The sequence below is a fragment of the Lipophrys pholis genome (genome assembly GCF_963383615.2).
Source record: "Lipophrys pholis genome assembly, chromosome: 8".
NCBI lineage: Eukaryota > Metazoa > Chordata > Actinopteri > Blenniiformes > Blenniidae > Lipophrys > Lipophrys pholis.
Genome location: NC_137630.1, coordinates 19718897 through 19732077, shown reverse-complemented (window position 1 = coordinate 19732077; position 13181 = coordinate 19718897). Strand labels below are relative to the sequence as shown.

At 42.0% G+C, this 13181-nt stretch overlaps 1 protein-coding gene across 4 annotated transcripts in view; it reads left to right on the top strand.

Annotated features, from left to right (window-relative positions):
• Nucleotides 1-644: 644 nt before the first annotated feature.
• The window catches only part of LOC308113481 (cyclin-dependent kinase 17-like), a 34780-nt gene continuing 22243 nt past the window's right edge, over nt 645-13181 (top strand). Inside the window, exons 1-3 of one of the 4 annotated variants that reach the window (XM_080469818.1) lie at nt 667-1047; nt 7686-7846; nt 10594-10758. In XM_080469818.1, the coding sequence (XP_080325944.1) occupies nt 7717-7846; nt 10594-10758 (295 nt within the window). In that variant the 5' untranslated portion in view covers nt 667-1047; nt 7686-7716. Of the gene's footprint in view, nt 1048-7685; nt 7847-10593; nt 10759-13181 lie in introns of all 4 variants that reach the window. The other 3 variants (XM_080469819.1, XM_080469823.1, XM_080469821.1) reach the window with 3 other exon arrangements.

Sequence of the window (13181 nt, the reverse complement as noted above, 5' to 3'; positions counted from 1 at the left end):
AGTCAATTTCTCACCGTGTGGTTGTGTGTTCCAGGCCCCTTCTCAGACATCTCCTTGGAGTGGGAAAGAGCAGACTGCAGGGAGAGTCTCACAAGAACAAGCTGCGCCCGCCATAACATGGCGCCACAGAACATGGATATCCTGCAGGGGATGGGTCAGAGCAGACCTCGAAGTCCAGAGAGGTCTCCCCCCCCCCCCCCCCCCCCCCCAAAAAAAAAGAATAAAAAACCTCCAACATAAACAACAACAAAAAAAGAGTTACATTACTACTTGTGGTCATTAAGGACTTCAGGATCATCAAAAGCAGAACTACAGTTTCCACTCATGCTGATGTGAACTTGCAGAACAGGATAACATTGTTGAATCTCCATAATTCCCATGCATTATTCACCAGGAATTCTCTCCAAGGTGCATATTTATTTGTGGATTGAAGCTGAGATGAGTGAATGCTAATTTCCCCGGTGACAGTGCAACACAAATGAATCTATTTGACCTCCAGTTTTATGTATAGAGAGACAGAGCGGGTGGGCTGGGGTTAGATCTGGATACGCGTGTGTGTGTGTGGCGGGGGGGCACACACACACACACACACACACACACACACACACACACACACACACACACACACACACACACACACACACACACACACACACACACACACACACACACCCCTTGCGGTGTTTTCCCGGATCACGCCACTGCCTCCACTTGGGATCCACCACACACAGATATGGCTGATCACCGCCGGACGGGACGCCGCGGTTTATGAGCGAAAGTTCCACTCGAATAATGAACGTGTACGACTCGGTAATGCGCACAGTGAGGCGCAGGCAGACTGCGACACAGTGCGCAGCTCTGGGATAGCAATCATCCGGAGGGGAGCAACAAATCTGGTGGTTTTCTCTCTCTCTCTCTCTCGCGCTCTCTCTTTTTCTCCCTCTCTCTCTCTTTGGTGGAGCAAAGTAGTTGGAGGAAGTTGTCGCAGTGGATTCATCCCAGCCTGGATTAACGACAGGAACAATAGTCTGCAGCAGAAATCAGCAGGTCAGTGTCTTTGCTGTGTGTTTATTTGTGATCGGCCTGTTTTCTGATCACTTCTGTTGGGACTGCATGCGCCACCGGGGCTGTCCTCTCACCTGACATTGCAGGTGGACTTTATTTATTCCTCAATCCGATCGTTGATCAAGTTACTCTGAGTAAATGTGCGTCCCCGCCGGATCAACGTTGATACTTTACTGAGATCACATTGTGTGGAGACACGTACGTCTCCGCACATGAAGCCAATACATGGCGACACGAGTAACCACAATATACGTCCCCGACTTGGATATTAGGTGAAAGTTTTGCCACTCGTCTGTTGTCCCGACTCGTATAAACGCGCGTCAAGTAGCACTGGCTGGCCTCAGAGACGGCCTCGGTCCTATTTCCTCAGAGTTTCTGAACCGGTCGGACCGCCGTGCAACTTTTCTTCCCCCTGCCTGCTCGTCCTCCTCCCGGATGCGCGCGCCAGGAAAACACGGGGAGAGAGGAACCGAGCGGAAAGGCAAAAGGCCCGGAAGGTGGAGGAATCTGCCGGCCAGGCCCGACGCAGCTGACCGACGTGGCTCCGCCGGTTTTTTTTTTCTTTTTTTTTTTTTGTGGCACTGGTGTGCACCCCAGCCCGTGGTCACGTCGGCTTGCGAGTCGGGATAATGTCGGGATATTGTCCGGAGAGCGTCGGGACCTTTCGATCGCTCGTAAACGCGACAGTGGAGCGACGCGGTCCCGCAGGCAGCGGTGTGTCTGTGCACACAACAGACAGGGTGAAAACGTGTAATTTCAAGGGAAAACGCGTCCACCAGAAAGCTCAAATTCGTGAAAAACCGCCTGCTGGGAGTATCATTTAGCGCTGAATTATTTACATCTGTCTCACTGTGGGATGTCCAGATTGAAAGTCATGCGCATCCCTCAGTTTGCCCTTGTGATGCACCCTGATGGAGAAAAAAGGGACAATATATACAGTTCTCTGATTCTCTGCTTTGACAAGAGGTGTCCAAAACACTCACGTTTTATTTCGTTATCTTCTCGAGACTTTCCGAGATGGTAGGTTAGTCCCAAACTCTTTTTCGCCTGCTCAGTAAGATGTCAGCATAACAAACTTTAAATGCACCAGATCTTCTTCTTTTTTAGTGCAAATGAAAAACTTCACATTTACTTTCACGTTTTTTTTTTTTTTAAACCTTACGTAGGGTACATTTTCCCAAGTAAAATAATGACAATTTCAACTTTTAGCATTTTAACAATGCAGTGAAATGTCCCAGTCACCCTGACCGTGTGGTTTTGATGCTGATGATATTTTAAAAGCAATAAAGAATAAACAAAAGAAATTGATAAAAAGATAACGTGGCTACCTTTCAGCAAAGTCCCCTACTACATAAACCAGCACCAGCAGTTTCTTTCATTCAAACATCTATTGGATATTTTTAGTTGTGTGCCAGATTGGATCCTCTGGCAGGTCAAATTTGGCACCTGGACCATATGTTTGGTTTAAAAACAGGCTGAAAACACAAACTTTGGATTAGTTTCATTGAAATTAATCAGTTTTTGTTTTTTTTTCACATTTTGCAACACAGCAAGTTTCATCCTCATCATGCAAAAAAGCTCGTTTTATACTGTATATTTGACTTTTAAAGTGACTTTTAAAGTGGTACACTGACCCATGTCTGCAATGTTTTTGTGGTTGATTATCAAGTCATTGACAAGATTCTCATTATAGACGACTTTATATATTTTTAAAGACTCTGGAATTGGGCTCATTCAGTATAAATGAATTGTCATGCAACATGTTGACTAATAACCAGTATAAACAATATATAGTGTACAATAAATAGTGGTGTGGCTATTAAAATGTTATTGTGGCTTTGGCTTACATTTTGTTAATCTTATGCCTGACGTAATTCGAGTTGAACATTACCCACTGCAGTGAACCACAATTTCTAATGTGTATACATTGCAAAAACATTATTATTAATATTGTAATAATGATGTCAACCACAGTCCCTACAGCTGAAACAAGGAACATGGCTGTACTTCACATGATCTCGGTGAGCCAGATCTGTCAGCAGTCATACAGTCACTGTTTTGCTTCCTCGTCTTGTGGCTGAAAATGGCATTTCTGACCTTTTGTCTTTTGTCGTGTGGTATGTGATTTGTTTTGAGTCGAATGCTTCTGTCCATTCATTCAGTCATTCATTCATTTATCTATTCATTCTTCTTCTTTCTGAAATCACTCCTTTTCGTTTTCCCCTGGAGATTTAGACTGTGATGGAAAAGATGCTGAGAAGGAGGCTTAGGAGGAGATTGGACTGTTGCTTGGGTTATCTGTTTGTTTATGTGTGTGAGTATGTGGATGTGTGTAGGATTCTGTAGTTGGGCAGATTTGTGCATTACTCATGCTTCCCATAGTTCCTGCGCACTCGATGGAGTGCCATGGGGTGCCCGTTCCACTCTGCTACATAGCATGTGTGTGCTTGCATGCGTGTGATTTGTGTGTCACCAAATTACAGAAGAATGCTCGCTTGTTTGAGATGAAAGGGAGACACAGGATGCAAGACAGTATGACTGGAACAAGATGAGACCATTTTACAAAACTGTACATGTGTGTGCATTACATATGACTACATGAGAGTCAGGATTGCCATCCATCCATCCATTCATCCATTCATCCATTCATCCATTCATCCATTCATCCATTCATCCATTCATCCATTCATCCATTCATCCATTCATCCATTCATCTATCCATCTATCCATCTAACCATCCATCCATGGGTGGGCAGGGTACACTCTGGACAGGTCTCCAGTCCATCACAGGACAAACACACAGACAAACAACCTCAAGCACTCACATTCACACGAAGAACAATGTAGGGTCACCAATTAACTTCTCATGCATGTTTTTAGACTGTGGGAGGAAAGCCATGCACGCATTGAGAGAACATGCAAACGCCACACAGATAGTATTCCGGTATTTGAACTAATGATTTTCTCACAATGAGGTGAGGGCGCTCGTCACTGAAGCCCCTAATGGCCTTTCAAAGTGTTTTAATTGCCTGAGAATCTCACAGCTGAGCTGTTAAGGATGGAATGATACAGTATTCTGTAGCATCCCAACATGTGGATTGATGGAAGTTTCTAAAGCTGACACGAGCATGTTTGTGACAGTGCTTGAGTGAGTGCATGAGGGTCGAGTATCAGGAGATATGAATTGTGAATTCTCAGCTTTTTGCCTCTCTCTGGCTCCTTTCTTCTTCATTCTTTTCACCTCAAATATTGCAGTCCAGCCTGTAACCTAGCAACCCAAACATTGTATGTGTCTTGAATAAATCAGATGGTGTGATTCCCCAGTCCTCTTTTGAGGTGTGCCACAACCACATTCAAGTGCAAACATGTGGGAAAATACTTACAAGTAGGACTGCACAATATCTTGAATATTTATTGCAATATCACCATTTACAACATTTTGCAAAAGACTAATTGGACTGTAATAAAGTTTCCATTCACTGTGCAGTCGTGGTCTGCACGCCAACATATTTGACCTATTAGATGGGGCCCTACTGCCCTAGATTGTGATGACAACCGATCGAATTTCAACATCACATCAAACCCAGTCGCCACAGGCCAGAAGTCCAAAGTAGGAAAATCAAGGAAGAGTGACTAAAAACAACAAAGTAAAAAAAAAATTAAAAAAAAAAGTTCTGTGCTGAAATACTGCTCATGGGAACTGCAGACATGCATCCAATAAAAAAAAATTAAAACAAACATGGCACAGTTGCATCTGATTAGAATTGGGTCCAAGAAGAGAAAGTACAAATCCCAAAGCACAAATACACCATCGTATACTGAAGTCTTGGTTTATTACATATCATATCACATTCATAATATTCACCAGCATTATGGCATTCTTTATGTTTAACAAATATCGTGCAGCCCTACTTACAAACTGCTGACTGGCACAGATAAAGCACATATTGCAAAGACAGAGAAGGGTGTTTCTCCCCTTTGTATCACTTACCCTACTGACCTGTTCTCTGTTGGGATTGTTTTTTATCACACAGTCCATGTAATAATGCTTGTGAATTCCCACAGAGGATCGCTCTCAAGAGCAAATAAAAGAGCAGAGGTGTTTGTTCTTTCTTGAAGGTCCAGCAGAGTGAGCGTAGCCTCTGTCATCTGCAGTGTGTCTCTGCGTTGTGGGAGTTATGTATCAGAGTTATTCATGGTTTGCCAGGTGTCTGCTGAGTGTGGCCTGCACATGGTGCAGCCTTAAGCCACATGTCCCGTCCCACTCATTGCTGTGCTCTTGCCGAGCTCCTTCCACGGCCACGTCCATCTGCACGACAAGACCCACGATCCACTGGACATAAATAATATTTCATTTTTCCTGAGGCTTTCTGGACCAGCATGAAAACCAAAACATAATCTTTGTTACCCTTGTGTTAAAGTTTCCCACTAAATGCAATGTAGTTTTTGTTTTTTTGTTTTTTAATGGAACATGTACTGCACACATGTTCCCTTAAATGATCAAAACACTTTCTAATTGTATTCTAATTCACCTTATCACACTTACAGCACACACATACACGGATTGTGAAAGAGATGCCATGCAAGGTGCTCAGCAGCAGGAATCAAGATCAAACTTTGCATTCATTGTCATGTCCGAGGACACAATGGCATGTGGATAGGAGCTGGGAATCGAACTGAGTGGGATGGACAGGAATATAAAAAAAAACCCATCACACATGAAACTGTATATATGAGCTAATAAAAATGTATTATTATTATTATTAGTAGTAGTAGTATTAGTATTAGTATTATTAGTATTATTTTTCTTACAGAATATTGGTTATTTATGGCTTTAAAACAGTTCTAAAGAATATAAATACTACAATATTACATAAACTCTCCATAACATAAGTATTTCCCTCCTGTCCTCTCGGTGAAGATATTTGTATTACTTTCCAGGCTAATTCATCTCATATTCAATGACGACTGTGAAATCAGCTCTTATTGTGTGTCTGTGTGTGTCTGCGCATGTCTGCATTTGAGTGTCAGTGTGTGGTGTTGATAACATTGCTCTGTGTTTATCTATGTATCAGCCAAAGCATTATGTATTGGCCTTACCAGAGTGCGGATCATTTATTCCAGATAATTTGCGGATGACTGTGTCAAGGTTAAATTAGGAAAACCCAATCTCCCTGTCCAAGCAGGATTTATGTCTGGGAATGTATGCAAATGAGGGGGGGATGGAGCTTTGTACCATACTGATAATCCATGTAATAGAAGATATGAAATAAATGTGAGCTGCTTTCACTTGTGCTCTTTTGTCCCCCTCTTAAAGTTGTGTTTTTGTTTTGTTTTTTCTCAGAGAGAAATTCAGCCAGTGTCATTAGAAACCATGTTCAGTAACGTTTATGTAAACTGGCACAAGCCATGTTGTTAGCGATAGATTTGCTCCCGAGTACATCTTCTGGTGGGAAAAAAAAAGCCCAGTTGTCTCGAGTTGAATTCCCTTGGAGCGCTGGATGTCTCTAATAGGCCTGAAAGACTGAGAGCCTGAAAGGATGAATGGCTTTTGTTGAAGCCTCCGAGGTTGGACACAAAGAGAAAGGCAGTGGGTGCAATGTGTGTTTGTGTATGTCGGTGCCTGTGCATTTCAGCTCCCGTGCCCTTATCGGACAGATAGAAGGAACAGTAATAGAAGACAGAAATACTCTGCCTGAGCTGCGTCCACCTCCAGGCCAATAAAGCAGAGTGTAGAGGAACATGACAAAGAAAGTGACTTACACACACCAAAATACACACATGCAATCCCACACATCCTGTGAATACACTTATAAACCAGATATTAGATGTCTGCTGAGGGGCACTTTAAACAATATATGACTTTGAAAGCTTCCTGAAGCAAAAGAGGTATACAAGTGCAAGAACACATCATTGGGTCACCGGTGAATATACAGAGCACTTTACTGGGGGGGAAAAAACTATATGTTCTTTCCTCTCATTTATTTTGAAGATGGTGTGCTCTATCTTGCAGCTGCATACTGTGCAGCATTTAAAACCAACACTCCAACAACAGAGGTGTTTAGTTATCACATGGAGACCCGGTCAGAATAGGTTGTCCTAGAATCAGCGTCAAACGACAGAGAATAGACCTAACGCTTGGGTCATATGATAGTTTTTTTTTCTGCCATTTTTTTCAATAGGGCAACAGTAGGCTGTAGTTTTGTATATTATGAACAGGTGATAGAATAACCAGTGAAATATGTGTCAATCTGAGCTCATCTGTGACAGCTGCTCTTGTCTGAAACCTCAAGGGAGCTGCACAGTCAGCCATTTTCCACATTTGTTTGTTTGTCTCTCTCTCTCTCTCTCGCTCTCTCTCTCTTTGTGTTTTTTTTCCTGCAATGTTTGCACTTGGGGTACATAACAATGAGAACACACGCTGCGTGAACAAATACAATCACTTGGAACTCAAAGAACTGTAGAGAATTCGCAGAGGCTGCACTGCAGTAGTTTGACTGTACGATGAAGATTAACGTGTTCGTGTGGCCGGTAATGGTTTGTAATGATACCTGTGACAGTGATTGCGATGTTGGAGTTGCAGTTGGTGCGTCTGATGATAAGTGTTGTGCTTCTTTTAGGCCCTTGGGCCCCGGTGGTGCGGCTGAGAGGATGGACAGGATGAAGATAATCAAGCGGAGGCTGTCCATGTCTCTACGCAGCGCTCGGCCCGTCGATGACTCTCTATCCGAACTCGCGGAACAGATGGCCTTGGATGAGCCATCCACAGCCAGGGACAATGGTGAGACGTGAAGACGTGCACTCACACGTGTATTCTCGTGCATCTTGGCAGAGTTCATCACGTTTTCTTTTTCTTTTTCTAATTCACTGCGAACAAACCAACTTAAAAGAGTCTCTAATTGGTTAACAGCTACACCATATGCAGTATGTCCTGCATGTGCGATATATTAGGTTCATAACAGAAGAAGCAAACTGCTTTTTAAAATGGCATCAAGGTAATACGTGTTGTCGCTTGTAACGGCATCACCTCCACAGCCTCCGTGGACGTAACACATAGTGATTATTGGGCTCCACCATGTGTTATGGCTACCGTCCTCTGCACAGTTAGTGGGAACAGTTACTAAAAAACACTTCCTCATTTTCTCCAATGGTTCAAGACCTTATGCCGTCATTTGAGGCTTTTTAAGTGCATTAGGAAACATTAACAAGTATAGTGTTTTGAAAATGTTGGTGTTGGTGGAAAAGTCGAAAGTCCAAATGGAAGTCACTACAGGTCTTTTATGATATTATTCCCGAAGGGAAATTGTGAAATTTTTCATTTATGATCGAATAGTATAAAGAACTATGGCAGACAACTTCTCCTTCACGTCTATGCTATTTGTATATATATAATGCCTGCTGATCAGTCGTAACTAATATACTAAAACTAATCTTACTGCTAGTCCCCTTGGGGAGATTTCTTTTTCCTCTTTTAAACAAAACTTTTCCTAAGATGCAGTGGGCAGACACGTTAAGGTGCTCCGGGCAGCTGATGAGGGTCAAGGTTCTCGCTCAGGAACACGCAGTGATGACCGCTGTAGGATTCCAACATCCGATTCCAAATCCACTTCTCTGACCTCTAGGCCACCACTGCTTCCAGATCATTATGACAATTTACACAGTCAAAGTCAATAAAACCGATTATCTCTTCACTCCTGCACCCATTACTGTGTGGGATACATCAATCAGCAAATAAACAGTTTTCTTACAGTTTGGGTGTTAGAAACATGTCAAATCGGATGGTGAACAATTGATCTGATGTGTTCATGTGTTCGTGTTCATGTTTATGTTAGGTATGGTATTGTCATGAAGGCTTGTAGACTCACAAACTCAAAACTGAGTCACAAATGTTCACCTGAGGTGGAACCATCATCTTCTCTCGCCTCACCATCAGCTTCATCGCATTGTCACTCTTTTCTCTTACTCACAGTGCAGTGTTCACAAAGCAGAGCAAAGCTCTATGAATTCATTCGCACTGTTTTCCGTGTTCACATAACCAAAAGAGCATGTCCTCGATCCTGGAAGGAAATGTGAAAAGCAATGTCATTCTCAGAAAAGTCTGGATGCCATCTGCTGGACATCTTCCAGGATTGCTGCTCACAGCCAGACACTGTGTGTTTTTGTGTGGTCTTCGTTGTGTATGTAGGTCTCCTTTTTTTTTTTTTTCCATCACCAGGTAGAAACCAGGTTAGGGCACAAAACAATGGCTGTCACTTCTGCTTTTTGTCACAGAAAAAGAAAGGTGGAAAAAACAAAAACAAATCAAGCAACAGCGTTGTCCACTGTGCACACACTACACACAAGCTGCCATGATGTTTGTTCATTGTTGCTGTTAAGTTAGCTCCTGGACAGCAATATCCATAAATCTACCTGATTAATTTCCCTCACTGACACCCCCCCCCCCCCCCCCCCCTTTCTTCTATTTTTACATCCCTCCCTTTTGTCTTGAGCAGCTTGAGCTGTGTCAGTTCATTTCGAGAGAACTCGAGCGGCAGGTTAGGGACGGAGTGGGATGGTGGAAGTGATGTAAAGGATGAGGGGCATTAAACTTTAACAACTGCTCCACATTACCATCTTCTCCTGCCCTTGCAGTATGCCCCCCTCCTTCCCAACCCCATCACCCTCTCTCTTTATATATATATTTCTGTATTAGCCAGACTGTGCAAAAGAGTGGTAAAGATTAATTGTCACATTTTTAGTGCCATATTAGAAACAATGATAAGACTGGTTCTGACTTTAGATCTGCTCTTCCACGGTAATCAAGGCTTACTGCTCATGAAATTTCAATTTGCCAAGTAGAAATGGGATTATTTGAATGATATTAAATGAGACATGTGGCGTTCTACCCATAATTGCATGTTAACTGGTTCAGTAATACTATTTTGAAGAAGATATGAAGTAATACTCTGGTAAGGAAGACATGATGACACTGCATGCAAATGTTTCATACCTGTTAGAGGTGGGAATTTGACCACCAGACATTTTCTGAATATCTATATATCCTCACCAACATGTTTTCTGTTGCTTTTAAACTTATTTTTATTTTATTTTTAAATTCCACTCTGTGTTCTGGTCTTTGACCCAGCACATCTTCCTGTGTGCATGTCTCACTCACTTTCCATTGAAACCTCTGCCCCTGTGAGCTACAACTCTTTCATCCTCTAAAAACGATCACTTAATTTTATCTATCGTGGTGTTCTTGTGTGTTCTACTCTCCTGTGTGTGAACTTCTTCCTCTTTTTCTGCCTTTACCTCGTACAATTCTTGCACTGTTTTACTGCTCCTGCTCATCTAATATTCCTCAAGTTCTAATACCTTTTCTTCCCTTTTCTTCTTCCTCCTCGCCCTGCTTTTTATCCTTCTGCTATCTCTTCTGTGTCAACCTCCTGCCCCTCCTGTGTTTTTGCTTCGCCTCGTTCTCTCTCCGGCTGTGTTCTGGCTTCGTTCCTGTCCTGCTCCCTGGCTGCCCGTCGATGTTTTGTGTCTCAGAGCCCATGGTGGTGTGCAATGTGCACCCTCCGGCTTCCCATAGTGCTCCCTCCTTCCTGCGCCAATATGCTGGTCATCTGGGCCGCACCGCCCTGCGCAGAGAGCCAGGCGGGGGGCTGGAAAGAGACAAAGCCTTCCTGAACCTTCACAGGACCGGATCGCTGGGTATACACATATACACTCACACACACTGGGCACAAAGCCATACCCATGAACACAATAAACACACACGAAATCGACGTACTGAGAAGAAACTGTTTCGTGTCCTTAATCAACAATATGAAACACTTGATGTACCTTTGTAGTCTTGTACTTTTCAGTCAGCTTGGTATAACTTAAGTGTTGCATATAGGATGTAGTTTATTGTCATGTATTTTTATCAGTAAGGACAGTCTGATAATAAACATTTACCACTGTCATGGCAGGTGATCATCTTGCTTTGAAAAATCTGTTTTGCTGCCAGTACTAAAGCATTCATATTCAAATAACAATCTGAATGCCAGACTGTTATTTGGAGGACAATATCATTTCACCTGGATTCTACAGCTTACGCTACTGCAACCACCACTGAAAAGCTCAGCCTAACAAACACAAATTGCACATTTTGTCCTTGTCTGTGTATTATTATTATTATTATTATTATTATTATTATTATTATTATTATTATTATTATTATTATTATTATTATTATTATTATTATTATTGTTATTATTGTTATTATTGTTATTCCTTCATACCTTAGTTGTATTTAATCAGAATCATTGTAATATCTTTATATTTCTTTAAGCAGGAGACCTCACACAACACAGAAGTCACGTAGATGTCAAGTTTGCTTCACAAAAGGTTTTTTTGCACCTATACGTGCGTGTGTGTATGTGCAGATGCACTTTTACTATGAATGTGAGGGTGAAATGATAATGTATAAGCATGCACGCACACAAAATCACTTTTTCCTTCTGACTGCATTATGTAATGTGGTCTATGGCTATATGGATCCCAGTAATCTCATTTCCCACTGTGGCAGAAGGGCTTATATCAGGAGCAGTAGGGCAGAACTCCTGAGGATGAGTAGAAAGAGACAGAGCCTAGAAAACAGTGTGAGGCAAATTCATGAGGGTGTCAGTGAAAGAAAGAACAAAACCAAAAGAATTATACTGAGAATAGATGGACACACTGTATATTCAGTATTCAGCTCAGTGAGTTCCACCGCGTCTATAATGGTTTTGTATCTGTTAAAATCTAGTTCCGGTTTTGGAAGAGAACCTTACAGTTACTATGATCGGCTGGTAATACCATAAGTAGGTTTACATGAATCTCCGACTGAAAATCATTTCTGGTACACAAGAATAACCTTTTGAAATCTTATTTTGATTTGTACGAACATACTTTTTTATATAATATATCAATATAATGACGAAACAAGGTCCGTTGGTGTTTAGTAATTTCTTACAAAATTTTGATAATTAGTTATCAAATCAGAAAGACAGGGAATGCTTATATTGGAGTTTTGTCATCACTGTACAAAATGTATTATTTTACTGTGATGAACTATAAGTAACATATGAGGGGAATAAGATGAATAATTGAGTTTCATGCTGGATTTCTTAGTCTTGTGTTGTCACATTGTCTTTTGTGAGTATGTGGTAAAACAAACAGACAATTGGCAATAACTTGTTTATCAAATATATTATTAAAGAATTATAATCAAGTCATGTGTTGGGTGGGATATTTTATTTTGAAAAACTACAGTTGTTGTCTTGGAAGTCTACCCATGTTTTATTATATAGCTTTGCTGAAGGGATTCATCAATGTGTATCCATTTTAAACCCACAGACCTCATGAAGCTCTAAAACAGGACACAGATCAGTTTACAAAAAGAACAGACTCTACTCTTTTATTAAGATGTTGTTAAGGTGTAGTTTGAAATGCTATGAAGTACAGTGTGGGTGTGTGCGTGCGTGTGTTAATATGTTTGCATGCGTGCGCTGTGTGTGTGTTTTGTGTGCGAGTGTGTTCCCACCGGTTGGTCTCGCTGACTCACTGCGTGCCACTCAGCAGTCAGAGCACGTTGCCCGCTTTAATAGAGCAACATGATGATGCAATCTCTTCTTCCTGCTGCTCTAAAGACATGGCCCACCCTTTCTCTGTCTCTCACTTTCTCCCGCTCTATGCTTCTACTCACTCAGTTCATCCATGGGCATACGCTCCTAATCTGTATGAGTGGACTTGACCGTGTGGTTATATGTATATGTTCACGGTGTCTGGACACCGCGTGGGAGATCCTGCAGCTTTTGTGATTCATCTGCTACTAACTTGGCCAACACCCTTTTCCCACCACACCGTAGTTACGTACAGTCAGGGAAGATGAACTCTGCGCTTTTTGTCTTGGCTGTTCTCCATTGTCTCAACTCCTTGTTCTCTTTGTGCTCATCTGTAACTGTTGGTGATTGGGTTCACACCCACCGAGTGTTTCCCACTCTTCTGATATTCTTCCAATAACATCAGAGCTTTGTGTTTGTATGTGCCTCTCACTCTCCACGTACGTCAACATGCTATATTTAACCTCCAGATAAACCAAGAATGGGACA